The sequence below is a fragment of the Salvelinus namaycush genome, chromosome 25 (assembly GCF_016432855.1).
Source record: "Salvelinus namaycush isolate Seneca chromosome 25, SaNama_1.0, whole genome shotgun sequence".
NCBI classification, from domain to species: domain Eukaryota; kingdom Metazoa; phylum Chordata; class Actinopteri; order Salmoniformes; family Salmonidae; genus Salvelinus; species Salvelinus namaycush.
Genome location: NC_052331.1, coordinates 20113968 through 20137731, shown reverse-complemented (window position 1 = coordinate 20137731; position 23764 = coordinate 20113968). Strand labels below are relative to the sequence as shown.

Below are 23764 nucleotides of genomic sequence, written 5' to 3'. Positions count from 1 at the left end.
TTTCCGAGCATGGAACACATTCAACTAATGAATACATGTGAAATGTGTGTGTTGATATTCATTTATTTACTTTTAATATGATTTTAAGGTATATATTAACTTGAAATATGAGTGTGTGTATAGTTGGAGATGATTGGGATTTGACACTGTCTCCCATTCACATGCCAGCAACTGTAACCAACACTGTTTATCCTTGTCTATTCCCACAAAAATATATCTGAAATTGCGCACGGACTATACATTTACGACTATACATTACGAGACCTCAGTCGAGACCAAATATCTGATGAGCGCAGTACTATCAAGTAGATTCATTAAGAGATTGTTGGTTGGAAGTGCATTTGGGAAAAATATAACACCTGCATAGGATTTATTGTCTGAAACAGGTCTCCTTCCAACAAAGTGTAAGTGCAATATGCAATTCTGTTCTGGCATAAGTTAATTGATGCAATGCCAGAATCAGCTAGAATCCTACTTGTTTTTTTCCAGTTTCCATGTGTATTTTCACATTCTAACGTGTTCCTTGTGGTTAGTGTATGCACAAATGTATTTTTAATAATACTCCTGTTGTGATATCAGTATGGTCTACCAGTCCAGGCTTATGCTTGGAGTAATGGCGTAATAACTGTTGAGAAAATTGAAGACATAATTGAAAAAAATTGAAAATTAGAATACTATTCTTAAGTGGGAAACGTTGTAGTGCTTCAAAAGCTAATGGACTCTCAGTAGGCTCTCTCCCCTAGAGGAACAGTATGAGTTGCCATGGCTGCAATACATTCATTATTTGGGGCCATTTCCTCTGAACCACTGTCCCTTACAGAGGTTGTCTGGAAACACAAATAGAATGGAACAAAAACAATTTGTCAGTGACGTTCCTTCTATTCACTCATACACACTGCGATGTGAGCAGAGTACATACAGAAAGAAATCCACAACCTCTTATAGGGCTTTCAAATGTGACACTCTACCAGCAGCAGCTGTTGTACACTATTTTAGTCTCAGGATAACTGCAGAAATCCCTCAGACAAGGGACAATTTTTACACTCAGGGAGGTTAGACTGCTCTTAATTTAAATAGTATGCCTGCTGCTATGGCAAATCAATGTAAGCAAATGGGAATTCCCCCTTTCCTCTGACCACCAGTGTTAATAAGAAGTTTAATCATTTGAAGTATTACATCAGTATGCTTGAGTGAAAACAAGAGACAATTCAAAGTGTTATGTCAGGGTGTTGGAGTGAGAACTATAAAACATACAACGTCAGCAACTGACTGGAATATCATTGTCGTTTGAGTATTAACACCTTTAGATCTATGGTCAAATCTGATGTGTCTCTTTTCAGATAACCTCCTTACCTTCACTGATCCAACTTCTGATAAAGAACAGAAAAAACCTGGCCACCACTCACACAAGATCACACAGAAAATCGGACAGAGACAACTGCCCCAAAATTCATTAAAGTCATTGTGGTCAGAAGATCATAAATATCAAAACAAATTGTCCAATATAGCTTAATGTTGTTTATTTTGTATTCAGTTACATTCTTTGTAAGCCTGGCAGCAGTTCACAAATATTGAATTGATATTAAAATCACAAATTAAAAATATCTATCAAATTGTAAGTTACATTTTCCAAAAGTGTACAGGCTGGTTTTCCAATATATAGTTTAGAACATTTTAGAAAAATACAATCATACATAAATAGACTGTTACTTTGCCTTTAAACAGTAATAACAGCTCAGAATTTTGGGCAAAAAATGTATGTAGCATCAGGTACAATTAGTAGAAAATAGCCTTATACATAGCTGTGTGCAAATACAGTTTAGACAAGAAAAATAAATGATTGATCATTCATCGTGGTTATTTCAACTTTGAACTTTGCCTGTGCTCTTTAAAGGGCAACTCCACCCACTTTTCAAGCTCATTTTCATTATCTCCAGCACAATACCAGTGTCTACAGATGTGGAAACGGCACATTTCTATATTTAGTAGAAAAAAATATGAAGTAAAAAGTTCCACCTGATGACATCAAAAGTTAAGACATTTTAAAAACAGTGATTTTCAAACACTATGAGATTTGTTTTGACGTTGGGAGCAAGAAAATACCCTCCCTCTGGCTACAAACTCGTTACAAGTTTTGAAAATCACAGTTTTTCTTACTTTTAGTCCTACCCGGTGATGTCACAGAGAAGCATTTTTTAGGTATTTCCTCTTTTTAAACACGGATCATAGAAATGCACCGTTTTCATATATGTAGACACTGCCCACTGGGCACACAGTGGTTGAATCAACGTTGTTTCCATGTCATTTCAATGAAATTACGTTGAACCAACGTGGAAAAGACGTTGACTTGACATCTGTGCCCAGTGGGTGGTATGGTGCAAGTGATCATGAATATGAGGTGGAAAAGTGACGGAATTGCCCTTTAACTCTGTGCTCTAAATGTTCTTTATTACTTTACATTCAGAAAAGTAGTAATAAACATATCTGGAGCCATTTCCCCTTCTGATGCTTTCTTCTTCCAATCTCACATACTCTCTGTGGCAGTCTGTCTGACCAAACCTCTGTAAAACATCTCAATGTTACTGCCCTGAAATCCAACTGATGCATCCTTCACATCCTCCTCATACCATACTCTCAGCATTGTTGCAATGGAAATGTTACCATAACCAGTGAAAATGCATCTCCTACACCTATCAAACAGTTTACCAAAATGTACAGTTTTATAAATATAATACATTTCATTCTATTTTAACTGAGCAAACAGAACATATTTATTATTCAAAAAATAAAACCGAATATGCATGCTTAGCTAACTAGTCACAACAAAAATAAAATAATATATTGATGACATTGAATACAGTAATTAGACTTTCACATATTTAAGACAATGACTCTCTACTGTCTTATCCAAAGTAAACTGGAACGTCATGCTAATGTTATGACATTTAGCCAACCATTTACTCTACCTGAATGTATTCAACACACATAACAAGGTGTTATTGCGGAGTAGGTTTCGAGCATTGGGCTGCTTTCACAACCGTGCAAGTTAGTAAGTATGAGGTCCAGTGTTGGTAGGCTAGCTGTGGTGTTGGCTTGGCCAAATTAAAGACGCCAAACTATTAAGGAAACAATTTGACATGCATCAACCAACCAACCCGTGCACACAGTTTTAAAAAAATCTAACAATTCCTCAACATTATTCTACCAGATGCAACTGCATATTTTCTAATTAAATTCAAACCAAACAAATCACTTTATTCTTATGTATTCTCTTCATGTGCCAATCTACTGTGTATGTTATATTCATGTGGCAATAAATCAATGTTGGACGCCATATTTCCTACAAAATAGGAAAAAAAATAAGAATTTGGAAAGTCATATGCTTCCATTTGAAAATGAACCATTATGCCTTTATTTCACAAAACACTTTAGACTAAAAAATGTTTGCACATTGATCCTTGATTGCACAAGAAAAACTGGCAAAATCTATCTGCAAGTGCAAACCACTCCCAAAACTACAGTCCTTTGCCTTAAAATCAATCAAATTACAAGCAACCAATTTGGTGCAATATACTGTAGGGTCAGTGTGCATAAAGTACACTGTGTGAATGACTAGCCATGTTAACTAACTTTATCACTGGCTGTATAGATAGATAGATAGATAGATAGATAGATAGATAGATAGATAGATAGATAGATAGATAGATAGATAGATAGATAGATAGATAGATAGATAGATAGATAGATAGATAGATAGATAGATAGATAGATAGATAGATAGATAGATAGATAGATAGATAGATAGATAGATAGATAGATAGATAGTTTTATTGAATCAGTCGGAAAGTGATTCAATATCCCAAATTTAGCTCTAAATTACTAAAATCTTCAAATGAAGTCTACTTTTTTATCACAGTGTTGGTTAACTATGTCATCTCATAAGTTTGTGTTATATGTAGCCAGCCTCCAGCCAATAGCTGGTTAGTCAAAAACATCTGTGCCTGTATATTGCTAAGATACTTCAATTGCATATAAATTACTCTCAAATTTGACTATTTAGAAATATGTCCTCACAATAACTGGAATTAAATGTTGCAATTTCTTTCAAATGAACTGCTTTGTGTAACATAGGCTTTATGGAAATTCCTTTGAATTTGAAGGATCTTCAAAAAGTTTGAGAAATGCATGGACTAGACTTAAATAAATACTATCTTATCTTAATCATTTGTAATACCTAAGGATAAACAGACAAAGGGAAAAAAATGATGAAAACCTAACAGTTACTAACTAATACATAAAACAGATGCACTTGAAACAGCCCCATGCACAAGCATCTTCTAACATGAGAAGTTAGACAAGGCTTTAGCAGTGGGGAATGGAATAAGACTGGTGAGTGCCACTTCGAAACATGTATGATTTCTTATCGACCAAGTGAATAATATAGTGAACACTGAGACACACCGAGACGCACTCCCAAGGCAGCAAAGTCTGCCGAAACACATTCCTCTGGCAGCCTTGTGCACTGCATCTCCCCACTAAAACGTCAGATGGTAAAATAGTAAGGCAGCTGTTAGCTTCTGTCAACTAAAAGTGCATCTCTGAACATATCCCCCCCACCCACCCCCCTCCACATCCCCCCTGTCAGGGCATATGAAGTGGCAACGCACTTGACTGGTAACAGCTTGGATCAGCAGATTGTTTTTTTGTTGCTTTCCCAACGACTGCTTGCATCAGCTTTCACAGAACCAATGCGAGTCACAAATCATCGCCAGCGAAACTGGGCAGCGTCTAGGCCGAATGGTCCTGGTCTCATCTTTCTCCAATGTTTCACTCTATTTACAGTCCTCCTTTGCCTGTGTCTGTGCTTGACCGGCGCCATTTTTAAAGGCCGTTGACGCAAATGCAGAGAGTTAGGGACCTATGCCACTAGTTTTGATGAGTTCACTGAAGGGTCAAAACAGTTAGAGGGTTAATAGTTATGTTGAATCACATTCAGGCTTATCTGTATCTTAATATGTCATGTAAAACTTGCAATTTACACTTTAAAATGTAATGTGAAAAAAACAACTGTATCACAATGCTCTACAATTCATAACATCTGAATAGATGTTATTAAGCTGACTCTTACCTCAGTTCAGATTCCGTCAGGTTAAAAAATGGACAAAAATTATTGCTAGACCAATATTCAACAGCATTACAAGGGCAACCAGTATTGAGTTAGGACCCTGTGAAGTAGGAAAGACAAAGCTTCAGGAGAACATTTCAATAACAGCATTTGAAAGTTAGCTAGGCATTATCACAGAAAATATGAGACTACCTTTGATGTTTCATACGTTGTTCTGAAATGACACCTTTCTTTCTCTTTGCTTCAGTTTTCCCATTTTCATCATCATACAGTATGAGTTACTTACTGACTCTTCCTCTACGAAATCCGTGGTGATCTCCAAGCTGGCTTGTTTCCTAGTTTCTGCTAGGCTTTTTGGCTTATACGAATCTTGTTTCTTAAGTGTTAGCTCAGGTTTGCTTTCTTTGGCTGCTGACTTTGGCGCTCCAGGTTTTGGGGTGGGTGTCCTGTATTGCGCCATAGGTTTTGCGGGCTGTGGCATCTGGGCGAAGGTCGACGGGGTAACATGCTCCTCCTCTACTCCCTCAGGTTCATCTGGGGGGATCTTCACGTCTGCCTTCATGTAGTAGCCGTGGTACTCAGTGTCAGTGTGCAGCTGTCCATTGCCAGGGCTGACGGGGACCGACTCCGCCATCTTGAACGTTTTCGGTTGAGGAGGCACTTCTTGTCTTACTTCCTGTTTCAACGATGTCTTAGACACTGCCTTTGTGATTACCGGGGCCTGGCTCTCTGCTGAAGGGGTTTTGTTCTCTTTCCCTGGCTTGGGGGTGAGCTTGCTGAATAAGCTCTTCTTGGGCTCTGGGGCTGGCGCTGGTGGGGGTGTTGGTGGGGGAGAGGGCTGGGGAGTCGCAGTGGGAGAGTGGTCTGGGGTTGTGCCTTTACGGTAGAAATGAGGGCTACTTGAGGGGGACTTCTCTTTCTTCTCCTCTTGGACAATAGGTTCAATAGGCTCATTGAACCTCTGCTTTATATAATCAGGGCCTAGAAAATGGAAGGACATTATTATCATACAGTCTTTAGCTATACTAAGTCCATGTAAACAGTGATCTAATATATCACAATGTTTGAATTAATGCCATGTGTTTATATCACAATCAACACAAATTCGTTTTTTCCCCCCTCAACAAGCACTTAGGGCTGAATCCCAATTTCAGATACGGATATAAACATACACCTAAATATTATTTTGTGTTGCTTTTGGTAAATCATAAATTCACATTTATTCACTGTGAGTTATATCATGGTTAGGATGCCTTTTCTGCGTCCATGATTTAACATATGGAGTATTTGTTCCTTAATAAGGATCTGACCCTTTTTTTCAATTTCTGCCTAGAATGACATACCCAAATCTAACTGCCTGTAGCTCAGGACCTGAAGCAAGGATATGCATATTCTTGATACCATTTCAAAGGAAACACTTTGGAGTTTGTGGAAATGTGAAATTAATGTAGGAGAATATAACACATTAGATCTGGTTAAAGATAATACAAAGAAAAAAACATGCGTTTTTTGGAGGTTTTTTTTGTACCATCATCTTTGAAATGCAAGGGAAAGGCCATAATGTATTATTCCAGCCCAGGCGCAATTTAGATTTTGTCCACTAGATGGCAGCAGTGTATGTTTCATGGTTCATAATATTTATTATACTATTAATAGCATCAAAGTGCTATGATCCCTTACTAAATCTCTACAAACTCAGCAGTTGGTCATGAAAAGCCAATCAAATCACAAATATAAATCATTGTTAATAAGACATTTATATGGCATTAACAAACAGTACTAAGAAATTATTTAAATAAAAGAGAACAGCGCACATAAAAAAATACTATAGTAGGAATGCTATAGTATTCACTGTAGTGTTTTTTGCTGGCTTTACTGTAGTAGTCACTGTAGTGTTACAGAATACTATAGTATAAATACTGTAGCAAAAAAAATAGCAGTATATAATATAGTAATTTCTGTAGTGTTTTCTGGACTGTAATATACTGTAGTTTTTACTGTTCTGTTTTTGTGGACTGTAGTATTTACTGTAGTGTTTTGGGGGACATTACTGTATTTACTAAAGTGTTTTTGTTTGATCATCTTTGACATAGAAGTGGGGGGCTTTCTCCTTGAGGAAACCTACTGGAGAAATACTAAAGGAGCACATTTTGTAGGTAGGTAGGACTAGAGTCTGAACGGAGAGTTTTCTACAACCATAGGGAACACAACATGTGGTGTATACTTGGCATGTAAGTTTCTCACTTATGGGTAGCACAAGTTGGGATATGGGGGAGGGAAAAGGGCAGGGTATATGCAAAGGAAATACTGTACTATTTACTACAGTAAAAAAAACAGTGTAGTGCTTTTGCTGATATTTCATTAATATTTACTACAGTTTTTCTGAGGGGGATAATACTGTAGTATTTACTATAGTATTCTACAGTATACTACAAAATGCTATACTAAATATTACACATGATCGAGGGATACTACAGTGTGTAGTATAGTATTCAACAGTATAGTACAGTTTACTACAGAATTCTATAGTAAGTACTGTAGTATGCTATAGTAAACTGTGAGCTTGCAAGCTGGCTGGCTATGGAACATGTTGGCTGGTTATGGAACATGATTATTAATAGTCGGTGATATACACTATCCTGGTGTCAGGTCAAGTGTATAAGGTTTAAAGAGCCTATATGGTCCAGACCTGAGCAAGACCATGTGGTAAAAAGAGGAATGCCCAACGATGACATAAGACCACAGACCTACATGCATACAGGAGTTAAACATGCATGAGACCATAACACGAACACTACAGTCTCTGATCACACTGAAGAACCACCCTCTTACAAAACTAAGCAGGCTGACAAAAGCTGAAAAAATATTTTACATTTGTACAAGAATATGCTGTGCCGTACGATGTAGACATTCAGCCAGATCCAAAATGATTGGCACCCTTGATGAATATGAACATTTAGAAATGATATTATTTTATTTTACAATTGCTCAGAGAAATAGATTTGTTTAACAAGTAATTTAAAAAGCTTTAAAAGATAGGGGTCAAAATTATTGGCATCCCTGTTTTCAATACCCTCACCTTGTGAGGATAGCTACACTGAGCCTTTTTCTTAAATATTTTATGAGATTGGAGAACACACTGGGAGGGATCTTAGACCATTCCTCCATATATAATCTCTCCAGATCCTTGATATCCTTCATCTGTGCTTATGGACTGCCCTGTTCAATTCAAACCACAGGTTTTCAATGGGTTTCAAGTCCGGAGACTGAGATGCAAAATGTTGATTTTGTAGTCAGTTAACAATTTTGATTTGTGCTTGGGGTTATTGTCTTGCTGGAAGTACCACTTGTGGCCAAGTTTCAGCCTCCTGGCAGAGGCAACCAGGTTTTTGGTTAAAATTTCCTGGTACTTGGTAAAGTTCATGACCCCGTTGACCTTAACATGGGCCCCGAGATCAGAGGCAGCAAAATAGCTCAATAACATCAAAGATCTACCACCATATTTTACCGTAGGTATAAGGTATTTTACTGCATATGCTTCTGTTTTTCAACACCAAACACACCACTGGTATGTGTGGCCAAAGAGCTCTATTTTCATGTCATCTGAGCATTGCACCAGTTCCAATACAAGTGCCATGCAGTTTAACTCCAGGCGGTGCTATGGTCAGATGACATAAAAATAGAGCTCTTTGGCCACACACACCAGTGGTGGATTTGGGTATATCAAGGATCTGGAAAGATTCTGTATGGAGGAATGGTCTGAGATCACTCCCAATGTGTTCTCCAATCTAATAAAAACATTTTTTAGAGAAAGGCTCAGTGTTATCCTTGCAGGGGGAGGGTGCTGGAGTATTGAAAACAGAGGTGCCAATCATTGTTAACCCTATCTTTTGTAGATTTTAAAAAATTCCCTTGAAACAAAATCTCTTTCTCTGAGTAATTGTATGAGTATAAAATTATATAATTTCCCCTTTTCTTATACAGTACATCATAGTTCAGTATTTGTATTATTTATTTTATACAGTCTTTTTTAGTATTTTTTGCACAAGGGTGACAATAATTATGGACCTGACTGTACATCGATGCCGCAGAAACATGTTCACTGTAATATAAAATATTGTACTCATAAATATGTGACACTTGTTATCCCAAAAAACACTGACCTTGTATTTTTCTGAGGATGAAAAAGACCCCAAGGTAAATTATGCTAATTATATTCCTCCCTAAACAGATTTTCATTTACATTTGGTACATTTGCATATACATCTGCCCCAGACGGAAAATAAAGAAAAACACACAACCCAGACACAAAAGGCATTGGACAAAGGCGATTATAACAAGGGGCTGTGAGATAAATAGATGCTGGGGTCTGGTTGGGTAGGTTGGGTATGTTGGTTTACCTGGCTGATGGAAGTTGGGAGACAGTTCCCTGGCCACTGCCCTGGCGATGTCTGAGTCCTGACTGGCTGACTGACCGGCCTGGTCAGCAGCATCACCTTTAGTCCTGGCGTGAGCCGTTCTGGATGAAGGCAAAGCAGAATTAGAGCCGGTTAGACTTGGAAGGGTACATACCTGGGTTCAAATACAATTTGTTTACTTTTAAATACTTTTAGCATTTGTTTGAGCATGTTGTTTGAGAGTCCAAGAGCGACAGAGTTTGCACTTTTGGGACTGTTCCATTGGTTTTATTTCTCCAGACAAGCCCAATCAGACACAGCTAAATTATACAAAATATTTCAAATACTACTTGAAGCCAGGTCTGGGAGGGTGAAGAATGACCTACATGGCTCTGGGCCTTCCAGATAGACACTGTCTTTAGTGTCTTATAGGGTTGAGACTGGAGAGATCAGTGATGCTACAGTGTTCCCAATAAATATTGTTGGAGCCAAAGGTTTTGCCAACATGAAATAATATTAGAAGTAGAGAATGAAATAATAAAATAGTATGGTTATCGTGCAGTTTCATGCTCTTAGCAGTAAAAGGCATGTTGCAAACATTAAATGGCTTGACATGCATATCCACTGTGTGATATTCAATAGCAGGCATTGTGTCATTCATCACAACCATCATTTTTGTAATTTCTGATTAAACTTTTTTTCAAGTTAGATATTTCTGTTGCATTTACATCCTTTCGCTCAAGTAAAATTGTTTTCAAAACAAACTATTTACATGCATTAACATACAGAATACTTTGATATACATCTTTATACTTATCAAGATGTACAGTATTTCAATGGTACAAGATTAATTCAATAGTGTTTCTTTATAAACAGTTCAATAAGAGGTAGTTGGTTATACAACTGTCTGTATGAGTGTCATCCAGAGCCTCTGAATACAGAGGAGTACAGGAGGATTTACATGGTGTCTCTTGAACTGAATGTATCCTTTCAACAACTTTGAGAAAGTCTTAACTTTTCAAATGAAGGTGGATAAAAATGAGTATTTGAAACCGATTAAGCTGACAAGGGCAAAAAATGTGGTCCTTGTCTGCAACTGAATAAAACGTATGCTTTTTTAACCTTAATTTGAAGTGTGGACGTTCTCTTTTTTTCAACTACTGACTATGCAGTTGCATTTTAACAACTTTAGGGGGCACATGACTACAGAAGCTTACATTGTGCATTGAGGAAAGTCTTTATTATGTGCAATTGGCTTTGTCTCATGTAGACATCTGACAGTTTCGCAGTCAGTGAATCACTGTGAACCATGTGAACTCCATATGCATATAGTGCAGATGTGCTGTTGAATGAATCATGCCATTAATCTGTTATAGAGAGAATTTGACAAATATTTGATTGAGTCATCGTGCACTAACCCGCCCATGGGCTCACATAGCTACAGTACTGTACAATGAGGAGTACAACAAGTTATACTTATATCATCATACGATTTCATGTAGGCTTCCTGAAAGCTTTCAAACCTGGGGCCATAGGCTACACCAAATCACATGGCTCGGGGAGAAAAGAGAGCGAGCGAGGGCACATTCGAAAAATGCGACTTGAACCAAGTTTAAGAAGCTTAAATGGGAGCTTGTTAGCAAGTCTAGGAGAGCTCGGAGGGAAGATGAGCAATAAACCACCTACCCAACACCTATTCCCAGCCAGATAGACTGACTGGGTAATCCAACAGATGATAGTGGATGGTGGGACAGAGAAGGGCTACAGTATCAGCTCAGCTGCTGCTGCTAGGCTGTATTCCTGTCAGGTGTTGATAAGTCCTGCCTTGCCTTATTTAGTCAGAGCTCAGTGCTGACTGACACACTAGAGGCTGCTGGCTTTACATGTGAGGAGAGCAGAGCTAGCACACACCGTCCGGTCTGGTCTAGGAACTGCTTGCCCTCCTTCGTCTCTCCCTCTTTCTCTCTCACCCCCTCCCTCTCTCATTCGCTCCCCTGGGCTTCCACCCAGATGACGGGAAAAATGACGCAAGCCGAACCCGGTCCGCACGTTCCAAAGCTCTTACCACACTTATCAACTCAGCCACATAACAGTCTTCAAAGGCAGAGACATTCATTTTAGACATTCTGCCGCTGCAGGGACATATTTCTATCTCATGACAGGAGGAGTTGCTGTGATGGTGAGCCTAGATATGAGAGCCCTCATTAAAATGTATACAGATGCCAGAAAATCAGGATAAAGAACATGCTAATGATGGATTCTCATCCAAGAAGATTACAAGGAAAGGGGGATGGGTGGGCATGATACGGCAATGAAGTGACTATTTTGATACTGTAAAGAGATAGGGGGTGGGTGTTTCACATGGTAGTATATCTCTGTGCATTGCATTCAAAGGACAATAGCGCAGTTTAATTAATAGTATTGTTTAATGAAGCATTGAAAGAAGTGATAGCCTACTAACAATATGGTTGCAATTTCTTCTCTCTTGAGTCTTTATTTCTGATTCAACTTTAACTTTATTTGGAATAATTCTAAGTCCAACCCATGTCATAAGGACTTCATAGACCATGACTTTGTACTTCATATTAGCTATCTCACATGTTCTAACATGAACCAGAGATATTACTTGGCTGGCTCAAGTTGATGTGGGTGTCTAAGAGAACTACCACTTCAAAAGTTCAACAGCTTTCTCCTTGCTATTCCATGCCCTGGCAAATTACTCATTGCCACCCCTTGCTTTTGAAAAGGCAGTAGGCACAGAATGTAGGCCTAAGACGAGGAGAACAATATTTTCTATGTAGTTTTCCAGCAAAGAACTCGACTTCGTCCAACAAGCAGCTGTGTATGGTTTCGGTGTTCCACCTGATCGCAATCAAATGTATTTCAGACGAGCCAGATTTCCATGCTTATAATACACACTCAGTATTCTGGTCTGAGAGATCTTTTTTAAGACTGAGCTATCTCTGAGATTTATGTCTTGAATATGTTTAAACAAGAGCATGTGGCTCAATCAACTATGAACACTGATTAATAACCTAATTCTTTATAGAACTCTTGCAATTGTTGACAGTCTCTCACCTGCCAATATTCACAATTGCATGTGTCACAGGGTCACACCCTCACAATGATGTGAACAATATGGTTGTACCATGATTTGTCTTGATTTGATCCTCACTATTTGGATCACTACAGTGTGTTTCAAATTGTTCCATTGTGTCATTGGGCCACTGTCTGAATTTACCATGTACTGAAGTTCATCATCTGAACTTTAAGTCTGTAACATGTGTTACGTGTGCCACATGTATGTGCAAAACATGCTTTACTGTGTGTGTGTGTGTGTGTGTGTGTGTGTGTGTGTGTGTGTGTGTGTGTGTGTGTGTGTGTGTGTGTGTGTGTGTGTGTGTGTGTGTGTGTGTGTGTGTGTGTGTGAGAGAAAGTGAAAGATGGAGAGAGCGTTGGAGAAAGTTGGAGAATGTTGGAGAGAGGTAGGATAAGGTGACACCAATAAAAACCTGACCCTAGTTGAGAATCCCAACCTGTCAGCCATTCAACCTAACCCAATCAGCAGACCTGACCTGGAAGCCCACGCAGCAGTAGGGTCCATCACCACCAACACCACCACCACAACATGTGCTGCGTCCGAAATGGCACCCTATTCCGAAAATAGTGCACTACTTTTTAACAGGGCTCTTGAAGCTCTGGTCAAAAGTAGTCCACTGCATAGGAAATAGGGTGTCATTTCAGACGCAAGCATGCACATTGAGAAAATGATTACCTTGAAGTGGCTATTTCTACTTTTGTTTTGGCAATAGCTGCTGCCCGTATGGCTCCTTCCACAGCCCGATCCACTTTCTGTTTAGTTTTGGTGTTTTTGAGAGGAATGAGCTGTTTCTTGATGCCTCGCGCCAACACATTGTTTTTATATTTCCCCTCTTCTTTGGTGCCGTCTGGGAACATTGTGCATCCGTAGCCGTGGCGTTTGTTGTTCATCCACTCTCCCTCATACTTCATCCCATTGGTGCGCTCGCTGACACCAAAGCCATTCCGCTTGTCGTTTTTCCACTCCCCCATGTAGGACTCAGTGGTGGTGGCGTCTACATTGTCCTCCAGGGTCATGTACTCATCAACTCCATCTCCAAAGCTGATGGTGGAATTGGCATCGCTGGAGCTGATTCGGCTGATGGAGCTGGCGGCATCGCTGCGGGCAGAGCTGCGTTTGCTTGATATGGATGACCTGGAGTCAGACTTTCTGAGGTTTCTGAGGCTGCCGAACAGGGACCCTCTTCTGAACAGGCCCTTTTTCTTCTCACCTTCGCCTTCGCTGTGGAAGTTGAGAACAAAGCCTCCTCTGGTGCCGGCAAGGCTGTCTGACAGGTCGAGGTTGGCATGGAGGACGGTGCCGTTGCTCTGTTCGCTGCGGAGCGAGGCCAGCGAGGTTCGAAGAGGCGAGCGAATAACCGTAGCCATCCCGTAAGGTACACTTTGCCGCACACCATATCCGTGTCGCATTCCTCCTGTCCACTGCCCCTGGTACGTACCTGTTAGGACAACAAGAAATTGCAAAAATTAATACAAAGGTTAAAAAAAGCCTGAACACACATTTTTGTCATGATCACAAAATAACCATTTGGGGAACAAAATTAGAATATTACAGTTGTTTAGAATCTCTTTACACTAGACCAATGTCAATTCAAGCAATTGAAGTGGAAACATCTTTAAAAGTACATAATATCCTTATTATATTGGAAACTTTCATTGAATGGGTTGAAATCATATACAATACCTAATTTTACCCAGGTAAGGTGATTCTGCTGTCAGTCAGACAGACCTGTATGTATTTCAAACCACATTCAAGATACCACGTCCATGACGTGATTCATATTTCAGTATTTGTTTGTATCGTGATTTACTATCACTTCATCATTTGCTATTCATATACTCTTGGCGTTATGCCAAACCAGACAGTCTTTATGGCAGTAGACATACTCGAAAAGCATAGGCTACCTGTCACGCCCTGACCTTAGAGAGCCTTTTTATTTCTCTTTTTGGTTAGGTCGGGGTGTGATTTGGGTGGGCAATCTAGGTGTTCTATTTCTTTGTTGGCCGGTTATGGTTCCCAATTGGAGGCAGCTGATTATCGTTGTCTCTGATTGGGGATCATACTTAGGCAGCCTGTTTTCCACCTGAGTTTGTGGGATCTTGTCTTTGTATAGTTGCTGTTTAGCGCTACAGAGCTTTACGTTTGTTTTGTGTTTTGTTGTTTTTTGTTGTCATTTTAAAAAATAAAGTAAAATGTACGCCTACCACGCTGCACCTTGGTCTCATTCCAACGACGGACGTAACAGAAGATCCCACCACCAAAGGACCAAGCAGCGTGGCCAGGAGGAGCAGAAATCCTGGACATGGGAGGATATATTAGACGATAAAGGATCCTGGATGTGGGAGGAGATCCAGGCCGGAAAGGATCGCCTTCCATGGGAGCAGGTGGAGGCAGCGAGAGAGGAACGGCAACGAAACCAGGAATCAAGGACACGACGCAAGCACGAGAGGAAGTCCCAAAAACATTTTTTGGGGGGGGGGGCACACGGAGTGGTCGGCGGAGCCGAGGGGTGAACCAGCCAGTCAGGGAGTTGAGTGAGGAACTCGACGAAAGATTCCGGAGAGAGGTGTTGGCGTTGAGAGCGCTGCAGAGCGGGCGTGCTGAGGAGCGTGACACCAGTCCGGTGTCATATGCACCAGTTTCACGCATCTGGCCTCCAGTGCGCCAACCCAGTCCGGTAAGTCCTGTGTCTCCTTCACGCACTCGCTTTAAGGAGCATGTGACCGTTCAGGCACCATGTTATGCGGTTCTACGCACCGTGTTTCCAGTGCGCCTTCACAGCCCAGTGCGTCCTGTGCCAGCGCACCGCACTTGCCGGGCTAAAGTGAGCATCCAGCCAGGACGGGTTGTGCCAGCTCTACGCTCCAGACCTCCAGTGCGCCTCCACAGTCCAGTACGTCCTATGCCTCCTCCCCGCACTCGCCCTGAGGTGCGTGTCATCAGCCCGGTGCCACCTGTACTGGTCCCACGCATCAGGCCTCCAGTGCGCCTCTACAGTCCAGTACGTCCTGTGCCTCCTCCCCGCACTCGCCCTGAGGTGCGTGTCATCAGCCCGGTGCCACCTGTACCGGTCCCACGCATCAGGCCTCCCGAGCGCCTTCATAGTTCAGAGCTTCCGGCGACAGTTCCCAGTCCAGAGCTTCTGGCGACAGTTCCCAGTCCAGAGCTTCCGGCGACAGTTTCCAGTCCAGAGCTTCCGGCGACAGTTTCCAGTCCGGAGCTTCCGGCGACAGTTCCCAGTCCGGAGCTTCCGGCGACAGTTCCCAGTCCGGAGCTTCCGGCGACAGTTCCCAGTCCGGAGCTTCCGGCGACAGTTCCCAGTCCGGAGCTTCCGGCGACAGTTCCCAGTCCGGAGCTTCCGGCGACAGTTCCCAGTCCGGAGCTTCCGGCGACAGGTCCCAGTCTGGAGCTTTCGGCAACAGTTCCCAGTCCGGAGCTTCCGGCGATGTTTCACAGTCCGGAACCTCCAACGACGTTTCACAGTCCGGAACCTCCTGAGACGGTCCACGGTCCGGAACCTCCTGAGACGGACCGCGGTCCGGAACCTCCAGCGACGGTCCGCGGTCCGGAGCCTCCAGCGACGGTCTGCGGTCCGGAGCCTCCAGCGACGGTCTGCTGTCCGGAGTCTACAGCAACGGTCTGCAGTCCAGAGCCGCCTGCGAGGGTCCCCAGTCCGGAGCCGCCTGCGAGGGTCCCCAGTTCGGAGCCTCCAGCGACAGTCCCCAGTGCGACGATCTACGGTCCGGAGTCCGTGACGATCCACGGTCCGGTTCCTCCGGCGACGATCCACGGTCCGGTTCCTCCGGTGACAATCTACGGTCCGGAGTCCGTGACGATCCACGGTCCGGTTCCTCCGGCGACGATCTACGGTCCGGTTCCTCTGGTGACGATCCACGGTCCGGTTCCACGGAAGCGGAGGGATCAGCGAGCAGAGAGGGGTCTACGTCCCGAACCGGAGCCGCCACCGAGGCTAGATGCCCACCCGGACCCCCCCCCCCCCCCCCCATGGAGTCAGGTTTTGCGGCCGGAGTCCGCACCTTTGGGGGGGGGGGGGGTACTGTCACGCCCTGACTCCATGGGGATCTTGTCTTTGTATACTTGCTGTTTAGCGCTACAGAGCTTTACGTTCGTTTTGTGTTTTGTTGTTTTTTGGTGTCATTTTAAAAATAAAGTAAAATGTACGCCTACCACGCTGCACATTGGTCTCATTCCAACGACGGACGTAACACTACCACTGGTACATAATTAAAGTTAGTGGCCTTCTCTTGTCATTGTAAAGACATGTGCTCCAATGTTTGTTTAGGTTTTGGAAAGTTGGCAAGGATCAGGGCCGGCCCTAGCCTTTTGGGGGCCCTAAGCGAGGTTTGTTTGGGAATTACGATTTTGCCATTTTAAAGCTAATTTCATGCAATTTTACACATTGCCATGACTTCCCACTGGTCACAGACATCAGTTCAACGTCTAGTTTTTAATTTCCATTTGTTGAGTTGTCAACTAATGTGAATTCAATGTGTAATCAACAACGAATGCCACCATGTCATTGGATTTAGGGTAAAAGTTGGGTGAAAAAAATATGAAATGCCCTTATGTTGATGACTTTTTGCAAGTACAATCAGTTTTCCACGTTGATTCAACGTCATCACATAGATTTTTGGGGGTTGAAATTATGTGGAAATAACATTGATTCAAACAGTTGGTTATGGCATGTTAATATGATATCTGAGTGAGAATGACAAAATCAAGGGGGACATATTTCATTTTTGTGGTCGTGGGCCCCCTAGCGGCCGGAGGCCCTAAGCGACTGCTTATGTCGCTTATAGCTGAAGCAGGCCCTGGCAAGGATGAAGGCATTACTATGGAGTATCCTTATCTATGATTAGATAGGGCCAAGTGAGGTTACAACAAGTGCAGTGGTCCAAATCTGTTAGCCTACTTTTCAAAGATGAGCTCCCACCCAGTAACAACCTGTCCTGAAACAGGCTGTGGCATGAAGGAGGGCCTGGGAACTTTAGGCTATGGCCACTCATTCTACGGCCCAATCCCAAATTAACCACTAGACCCTATGCCCTATGCACTTGTGGAGATCTGATACACTTTGATTGGTATAAGCAATAGAGTGAAATTTCCACCTAGCCTATCAGAGGGAAAGTTAGACCTATTATCATATCGCTTACACCTTTCAAATCCTCTCAGATCTCCACAAGTGCATAGGGCATTGGGGTTAATTTGGCTTTCCTTATGCTCCTGCACACAAGATCCATTGGAAAGCCTGCAGTTTGGCAAAAGTCGCTAATTTCAAACCACGAAAAGGTGGAAGTTAATTCTAAAAGAAAACAATCCTGCGACACTCTAACAGTAATGTTGAATCCCACAGTAACACTGACTGACCTTACATTATCACAACTTCAGTTGACACTCCAACTGTGTTTTTGTCATTCAGATATTTGCTTGAAGGGGGAAGCGCAAAATGCCAAGAAACCACACATCACAAGCCTTCCCACCATTTCAGCAGCTACAGGGGGTCTACATTTCTAAATACATACTGCATTCTGGTGTGCACTCAAGGCGATATGCCACTCTGTCCATCATTATTGCTTCCAAAGAGAAGAATGTGCTATTTTAAAGAGGTAAGTAACTTGAGACATTGGGAAGTTTGTCAGTCAAGCCAAACATAACTCCATCTGTCTTAATATGTGAAATAAATCAGCCTTAACACAATTAAGTTACTGAACAAAATCCATCTTAACACATTAGGAGGATAGATTAGGGCACTTTTGAAAGGCAGTGACTAGTATTTATATTTTGTTGAGTGACACTGTCCCACTGATTCCTAAACTGACTGATCCTATTATGACTCGAGTACCTTTTAATTGCCTGCCTACCTTAACTCCTTGCTCCTGCCAAACGCTACGCCACGCCCACAAACGTTAGTTTTCTCCGCAATGAAGTACAGCATGTAGCAAAGGATAAAGCAGCTAAATTATTCAGTTTGAGTCGTCAGGCAAACCTTTCACTGCTTCAGATTGTCTGATTCACAGACTGTGTTTTTTTGCTTTATAAATTGAACCAGTGAGTGATATGAGAGTACTAGACAACTCCAAGCACAAAAGAAAGCACTCGAAGCCATGCTTGCTCAGGGGGAACCGGCTAATACCGTTTGCGCAGGTTTTGTTGGATCTGGCCCTCAGACAATGCTCACTTTATCTTCTGCAAATCTAATTATTATGTTGTTATTTGTGTATTATGCTACCGTATCTATTGACTATCACACTGCATGAAGTAAGATATTGTGGTGTGTTTAATTATCTACTAATGTCTATTGACTTTCCTACAATCCATTATTGCTTTCACCTGTAATCAATATATAAAACCCTATCAATCGATGCTATGAATCAGCAAAAAGTAGATTTCTCTCTCTGGAATAGATATAACCTACAAGTTATATGCAACTGTGTGTGTATGACTATGCTTGTGTGCCCTGGCACAGCCTGGTCTCAAAGACTAGACTTAACATAGTAGATGTAAATCTAGAACACAGTCAAATTACTATGATAATGTACATTTGGTATGGTTACTTAGTAGGGTGATTGGTTGTTTGGGGTGGATGGGTGGCTGTATAATGTGAACAAGTTCAAATCTCATCACGGACAATTTTTGCTAATTAGCAACTTTTTAACTACTTACTACTTTTTAGCTACTTTGCAACTACTTAGCATGTAGCTAATCCTTCCCCTAACCTTAACCCTTTTAGCTAATCCTATCCTAACCCTAACACTTTAACCTAAGTCCTAAACTTAACCTTAACTCTAACCCCTAGCCTAGCTAGAGTTAGCCAGCTAGCTAACGTTAGCCACCGAGCTTGAATTCGTGACATATACATCTAGCAAATGTATAACATGTAATGAATTTTGCAAATTCGTAACATATTGTATGTTTTGCAAATCAAAACATTTAATACAAATTGTAATTCGTAACATATCATACGAAATGAGGTGTCTCGGATTTTAAGTACAGAATAATATGAAATGCTCTGAGACCAGGTTGCCTGACATTACAACTTCATGACCACCTGCGCCTCCAACACAATCTTTGAAAACAACAACAACCACAACTCTAAAACGACTTTCTATAGAAACTACTGTACACTAAATTCCATACTGCAACAAATGAACAAAGATCAATAGTTGTCTATAGATCTGTGATTAATAGTTGTCTATAGATCTGTCCTGGGTAAAAAGCACTTTGATTTTCAAGTGTGTCTGAGTGATATTTCTATTTTTAGCCATGACCTCTATGGGAGTATGCCTTCAACGTTAGGTTATGGAAGAGCTCAGCGCTGACTGAACAGTACAGTCCTATATCAATAGAGTTCAGTGGTGTGGCACTGGCTATAGTTCAGGCAGGCTTCTCTACTCTAATCTTTTGCAATTAATGGAAATAGTGAACTCTTATACTACAACTGTACTATAAACATACAACGAAACACTTGTGGAAACATGTGCCCCCTGCTACACTGTAACAAGTGAGACTGCCTTACATGTAGCCTACTAACCACAAACTGTTACTGGCACGCTTACCTCCATCACCATACGTTTCAACTCCATATCCATCTTGCAGACCGTTACTCCATGTCCCATCGTATCTGGCAGGCGTGTGGAGACTTTGCCGGACCCCATATCGACCTTTAAATCCATGAGTCCATTCACCACGATAAATCCACCTTCCCTTCGATTCCACACCGAATCCGTGTCGTTTCCCCTGTGCCCAGTAACCCTGATACACGTTTCCACTGGGCCAGGTGTACACCCCCACTACCTCAAAACCATTGTTCCAGGACCCGGAGTATTCGCCTTGGCCCTTGGGCCCGGTACAGACGCCATGCCCATGGGCTTTTCCATCCTCCCAGCCACCGCAATATGTGCCACCATCGTCAAAATCGAACCGTCCGCCCGTCATTCAGATTATGAGGGGAGAAGAACGAGTCGTGGTAGCCCCCGGATATTGTGCTGTCCCTCGCTAATCCAGAGCGTATTTCAAACGAAAAGTAGTAGCACTGAAGCGAGAGTCCGGTAGACAGTGTGGTGTGGTGTTGTGGTTGCAAGCAGAGATTAATTATTGTCACTGTGTGGATTTGTGGTGGTCGGCTAAAACGGTATGTGGGAAGAAGAGAGAGAGCGCCACTACCGCTGCCAGAATCGCTCCTGGTTTATTTTATGATGATCTCCTCTCCTCCCTCTCTCACAACAGAGAGATAGAGAGAGAGAGATAGAGAGAGTGGTTGGGGGGGTAATGACATGAAATGCCATGACGTTATGTAATTCAAAAATATAAATGATATCTGCTCTTATATTGGTTTCAAAGTTAAATCGATTATAATTATAACCCTGCTTGATATGTCCGTATTGCTTATAGTATTGGTATCTTTAGGTAGGCTAATCAAAAATAACATAAGGTTTTCTGTGTGTAAACTCTATCAGAGTGTTAAACCCATAGAAATAGAATCACTCATTATAGTTCTGTGGTTACTGGTTAGACTCATAATAATTCAGTTTAGGGTGTGGAATCAGTGTTCATTGACTATTATTAGATGACAATATGATTATATTAATCTCAACAGTCAAATAACGATGTTGAACTCGCCAGTTGTGTTGGTGGCAAACATGAATTAAAAGCTAGGACTTTTATCAGCACAGAGATGAAACTCATGTACTGACAGATTTCAAGAGAGCAGGGACATCTACTGAGCACTGCTAATATCCTGCAGCATTATACATGAATCAGGACATTGATGGGTGTTGGACTAATGTTTCTGGGTCAGAAGAAGACATAGACTAAATCATTATTTAAAAAAAATCTCAAATACACTATTAATAGGTTACAATACCTGCTATAATTTTTGAAGGAGATTGTAGCCTAGAAACTACAGGACATGGCAACAGGCAGCCTCTAGGTCTTACCACTGGGTGTCAGTGTGCACATAATTCATCTGCATTGCAAAGACAGTAGATTTTCAATAGAAAATAAAAATTGGACCATACATATGCCACTGGGTAGAGATTAAGGGGACTTTTCTTACCAGCATCCCATTGACAGGTTAACCCTAACCTTAACCAAATCCTTATATTTCCCTTTGCATGTCAACCATATCCCCTTTTTTCCCCTGCCACAGTCTACAATATATACAGTTGAAGTCGGAAGTTTACATACACTTAGGTTGGAGTCATTAAAACTCGTTTTACAACCACTCCACTAAATTCTTGTTAACAAACTATAGTTTTGGCAAGTCGGTTAGGACATCTACTTTGTGCATGACACAAGTCATTTTTCCAACAATTGTTTACAGACAGATTATTTCACTTATAATTCACTGTATCACAATTCCAGTGGGTCAGAAGTTTACATACACTAAGTTGACTGTGCCTTTAAACAGCTTGGAAAATTCAAGAAAATTATGTTATGGCTTTAGAAGCTTCTGATAGGCTAATTGACATCATTTGAGTCAGTTGGATGTGTACCTGTGGATGTATTTCAAGGCCTACCTTCAAACTCTGTGCATCTTTGCTTGACATAATGGGAAAATCAAAAGAAATCAGCCAAGACCTCAGAAAAATAATTGTAGAACTCCACAAGTCTGGTTCATCCTTGGGAGCAATTTCACAATGCCTGAAGGTACCATGTTCATCTGTACAAACAATAGTACACAAGTATAAACACCACGGGACCATGCAGCCGCCATACCGCTCAGGAAGGAGACGCGTTCTGTCTCTTAGAGATGAACGTACTTTGGTACGAAAGTGCAAATCAATCCCAGAACAACAGCAAAGGACCTCGTGAAGATGCTGGAGGAAACAGGTACAAAAGTACCTACATCCACAGTAAAACGAGTCCTATATTGACATAACCTGAAAGGCCGCTCAGCAAGGAATAAGCCACTGCTCCAAAATCTCCATAAAAAAGCCAGACTACAGTTTGCAACTCCACATGGGGACAAAGATCGTACTTTTTTGAGAAATGTCCTCTGGTCTGATGAAACAAAAATTGAACTGTTTGGCCATAATGACCATCGTTGTGTTTGGAGGAAAAAGGGGGAAGCTTGCAAGCCATAGAACACCTTCTCAACGGTGAAGCACGGGGGTGGTAAGCTCATGTTGAGGGGGTGCTTTGCTGCAGGAGGGACTGGTGCACTTCACAAAATAGATGGCATCATGAGGATGGAAAATGATGTTGCTATATTGAAGCAACATCTCAAGACATCAGTCAGGAAGTTATCGCAAATGGGTCTTCCAAATGAACAATGACCCCAAGCATACTTCCAAAGTTGCAGCAAAATAGCTTAAGGACAACAAAGTCAAGGTATTGGAGTGGCCATCACAAAGCCCTGACCTCAATCCTATAGAAAATGTGTGGGTATAACTGAAAAAGCATGTGCAAGCAAGGAGGCCTACAAACCTGACTCAGTTACACCAGCTCTGTCAGGAGGAATGGGCCAAAATTCACCCAACTTATTGTGGGAAGCTTGTGGAAGGATACCCGAAACTAGTGACCCAAGTTAAACAATTTAAAGGCAATGCTACCAAATACTAATTGAGTGTGTGTAAACTTCTGACCCACTGGGAATGTGATGACAGAAATAAAAGCTGAAATAAATCATTCTCTCTACTATTATTCTGACATTGTAACGGTTTCTCTCCTCCTCTTCGTCTGAAGAGGAGGAGTAGGGATCAGACCAAAACGCAGCGTTGTATGAAGACATGATGAATATTTATTAAAGCAAAGAGGAAACGTAAAACACCTGTCCCTGATTGAGAACCATATCAGGCCAATAGACAATTAACCTAAACATAGAAACACATAACATAGAATGCCCACCCCAACTCACGCCCTGACCAACTAAACACATACAAAAACAAGGAAAACAGGTCAGGAACGTGACAGACATTTCACATTCTTTAAATAAAGTGGTGATCCTAACTGACCTAAGACAGGGAATTTTTACTAGGATCAAATGTCAGGAATTGTGAAAAACTGAGTTTAAATGTATTTGGCCAAGGTGTATGCAAACTTCCGACTTCAACTGTAACATGTGAAATGGCATGAGACACAAGCTTTACAGATCCAATCAGTATTGTACATTACAACAAT

At 41.5% G+C, this 23764-nt stretch overlaps 1 protein-coding gene and 1 non-coding gene across 2 annotated transcripts; both read right to left on the bottom strand.

Annotated features, from left to right (window-relative positions):
* Nucleotides 1–5144: 5144 nt before the first annotated feature.
* Nucleotides 5145–20578, bottom strand: LOC120020759 (junctophilin-1-like). Its single transcript, XM_038964501.1, has 5 exons — nt 20200–20578; nt 13298–14060; nt 9526–9644; nt 5412–6106; nt 5145–5225 (listed from the first exon to the last, which is right to left on the bottom strand). The coding sequence occupies exons 1-5, from the start codon at nt 20576–20578 to the stop codon at nt 5145–5147; spliced, it is 2037 nt and encodes a 678-aa protein (XP_038820429.1).
* Nucleotides 7224–7276, bottom strand: LOC120020785. Its single transcript, XR_005472472.1, has one exon. It is a non-coding gene; the product is annotated as a U7 small nuclear RNA (small nuclear RNA).
* Nucleotides 20579–23764: the final 3186 nt, after the last annotated feature.

Coding starts and splice junctions, on each gene's coding strand:
- LOC120020759 (XM_038964501.1), bottom strand. CDS start 20,578: ATGACGGGCGGACGGTTCGATTTTGACGATGGTGGCACATATTGCGGT. Junction 6,107..9,525: donor TCCCAACTTCCATCAGCCAG/GTAAACCAACAT, acceptor TCCATTTTCTAG/GCCCTGATTATATAAAGCAG. Junction 5,226..5,411: donor ATTTCGTAGAGGAAGAGTCA/GTAAGTAACTCA, acceptor CCTACTTCACAG/GGTCCTAACTCAATACTGGT.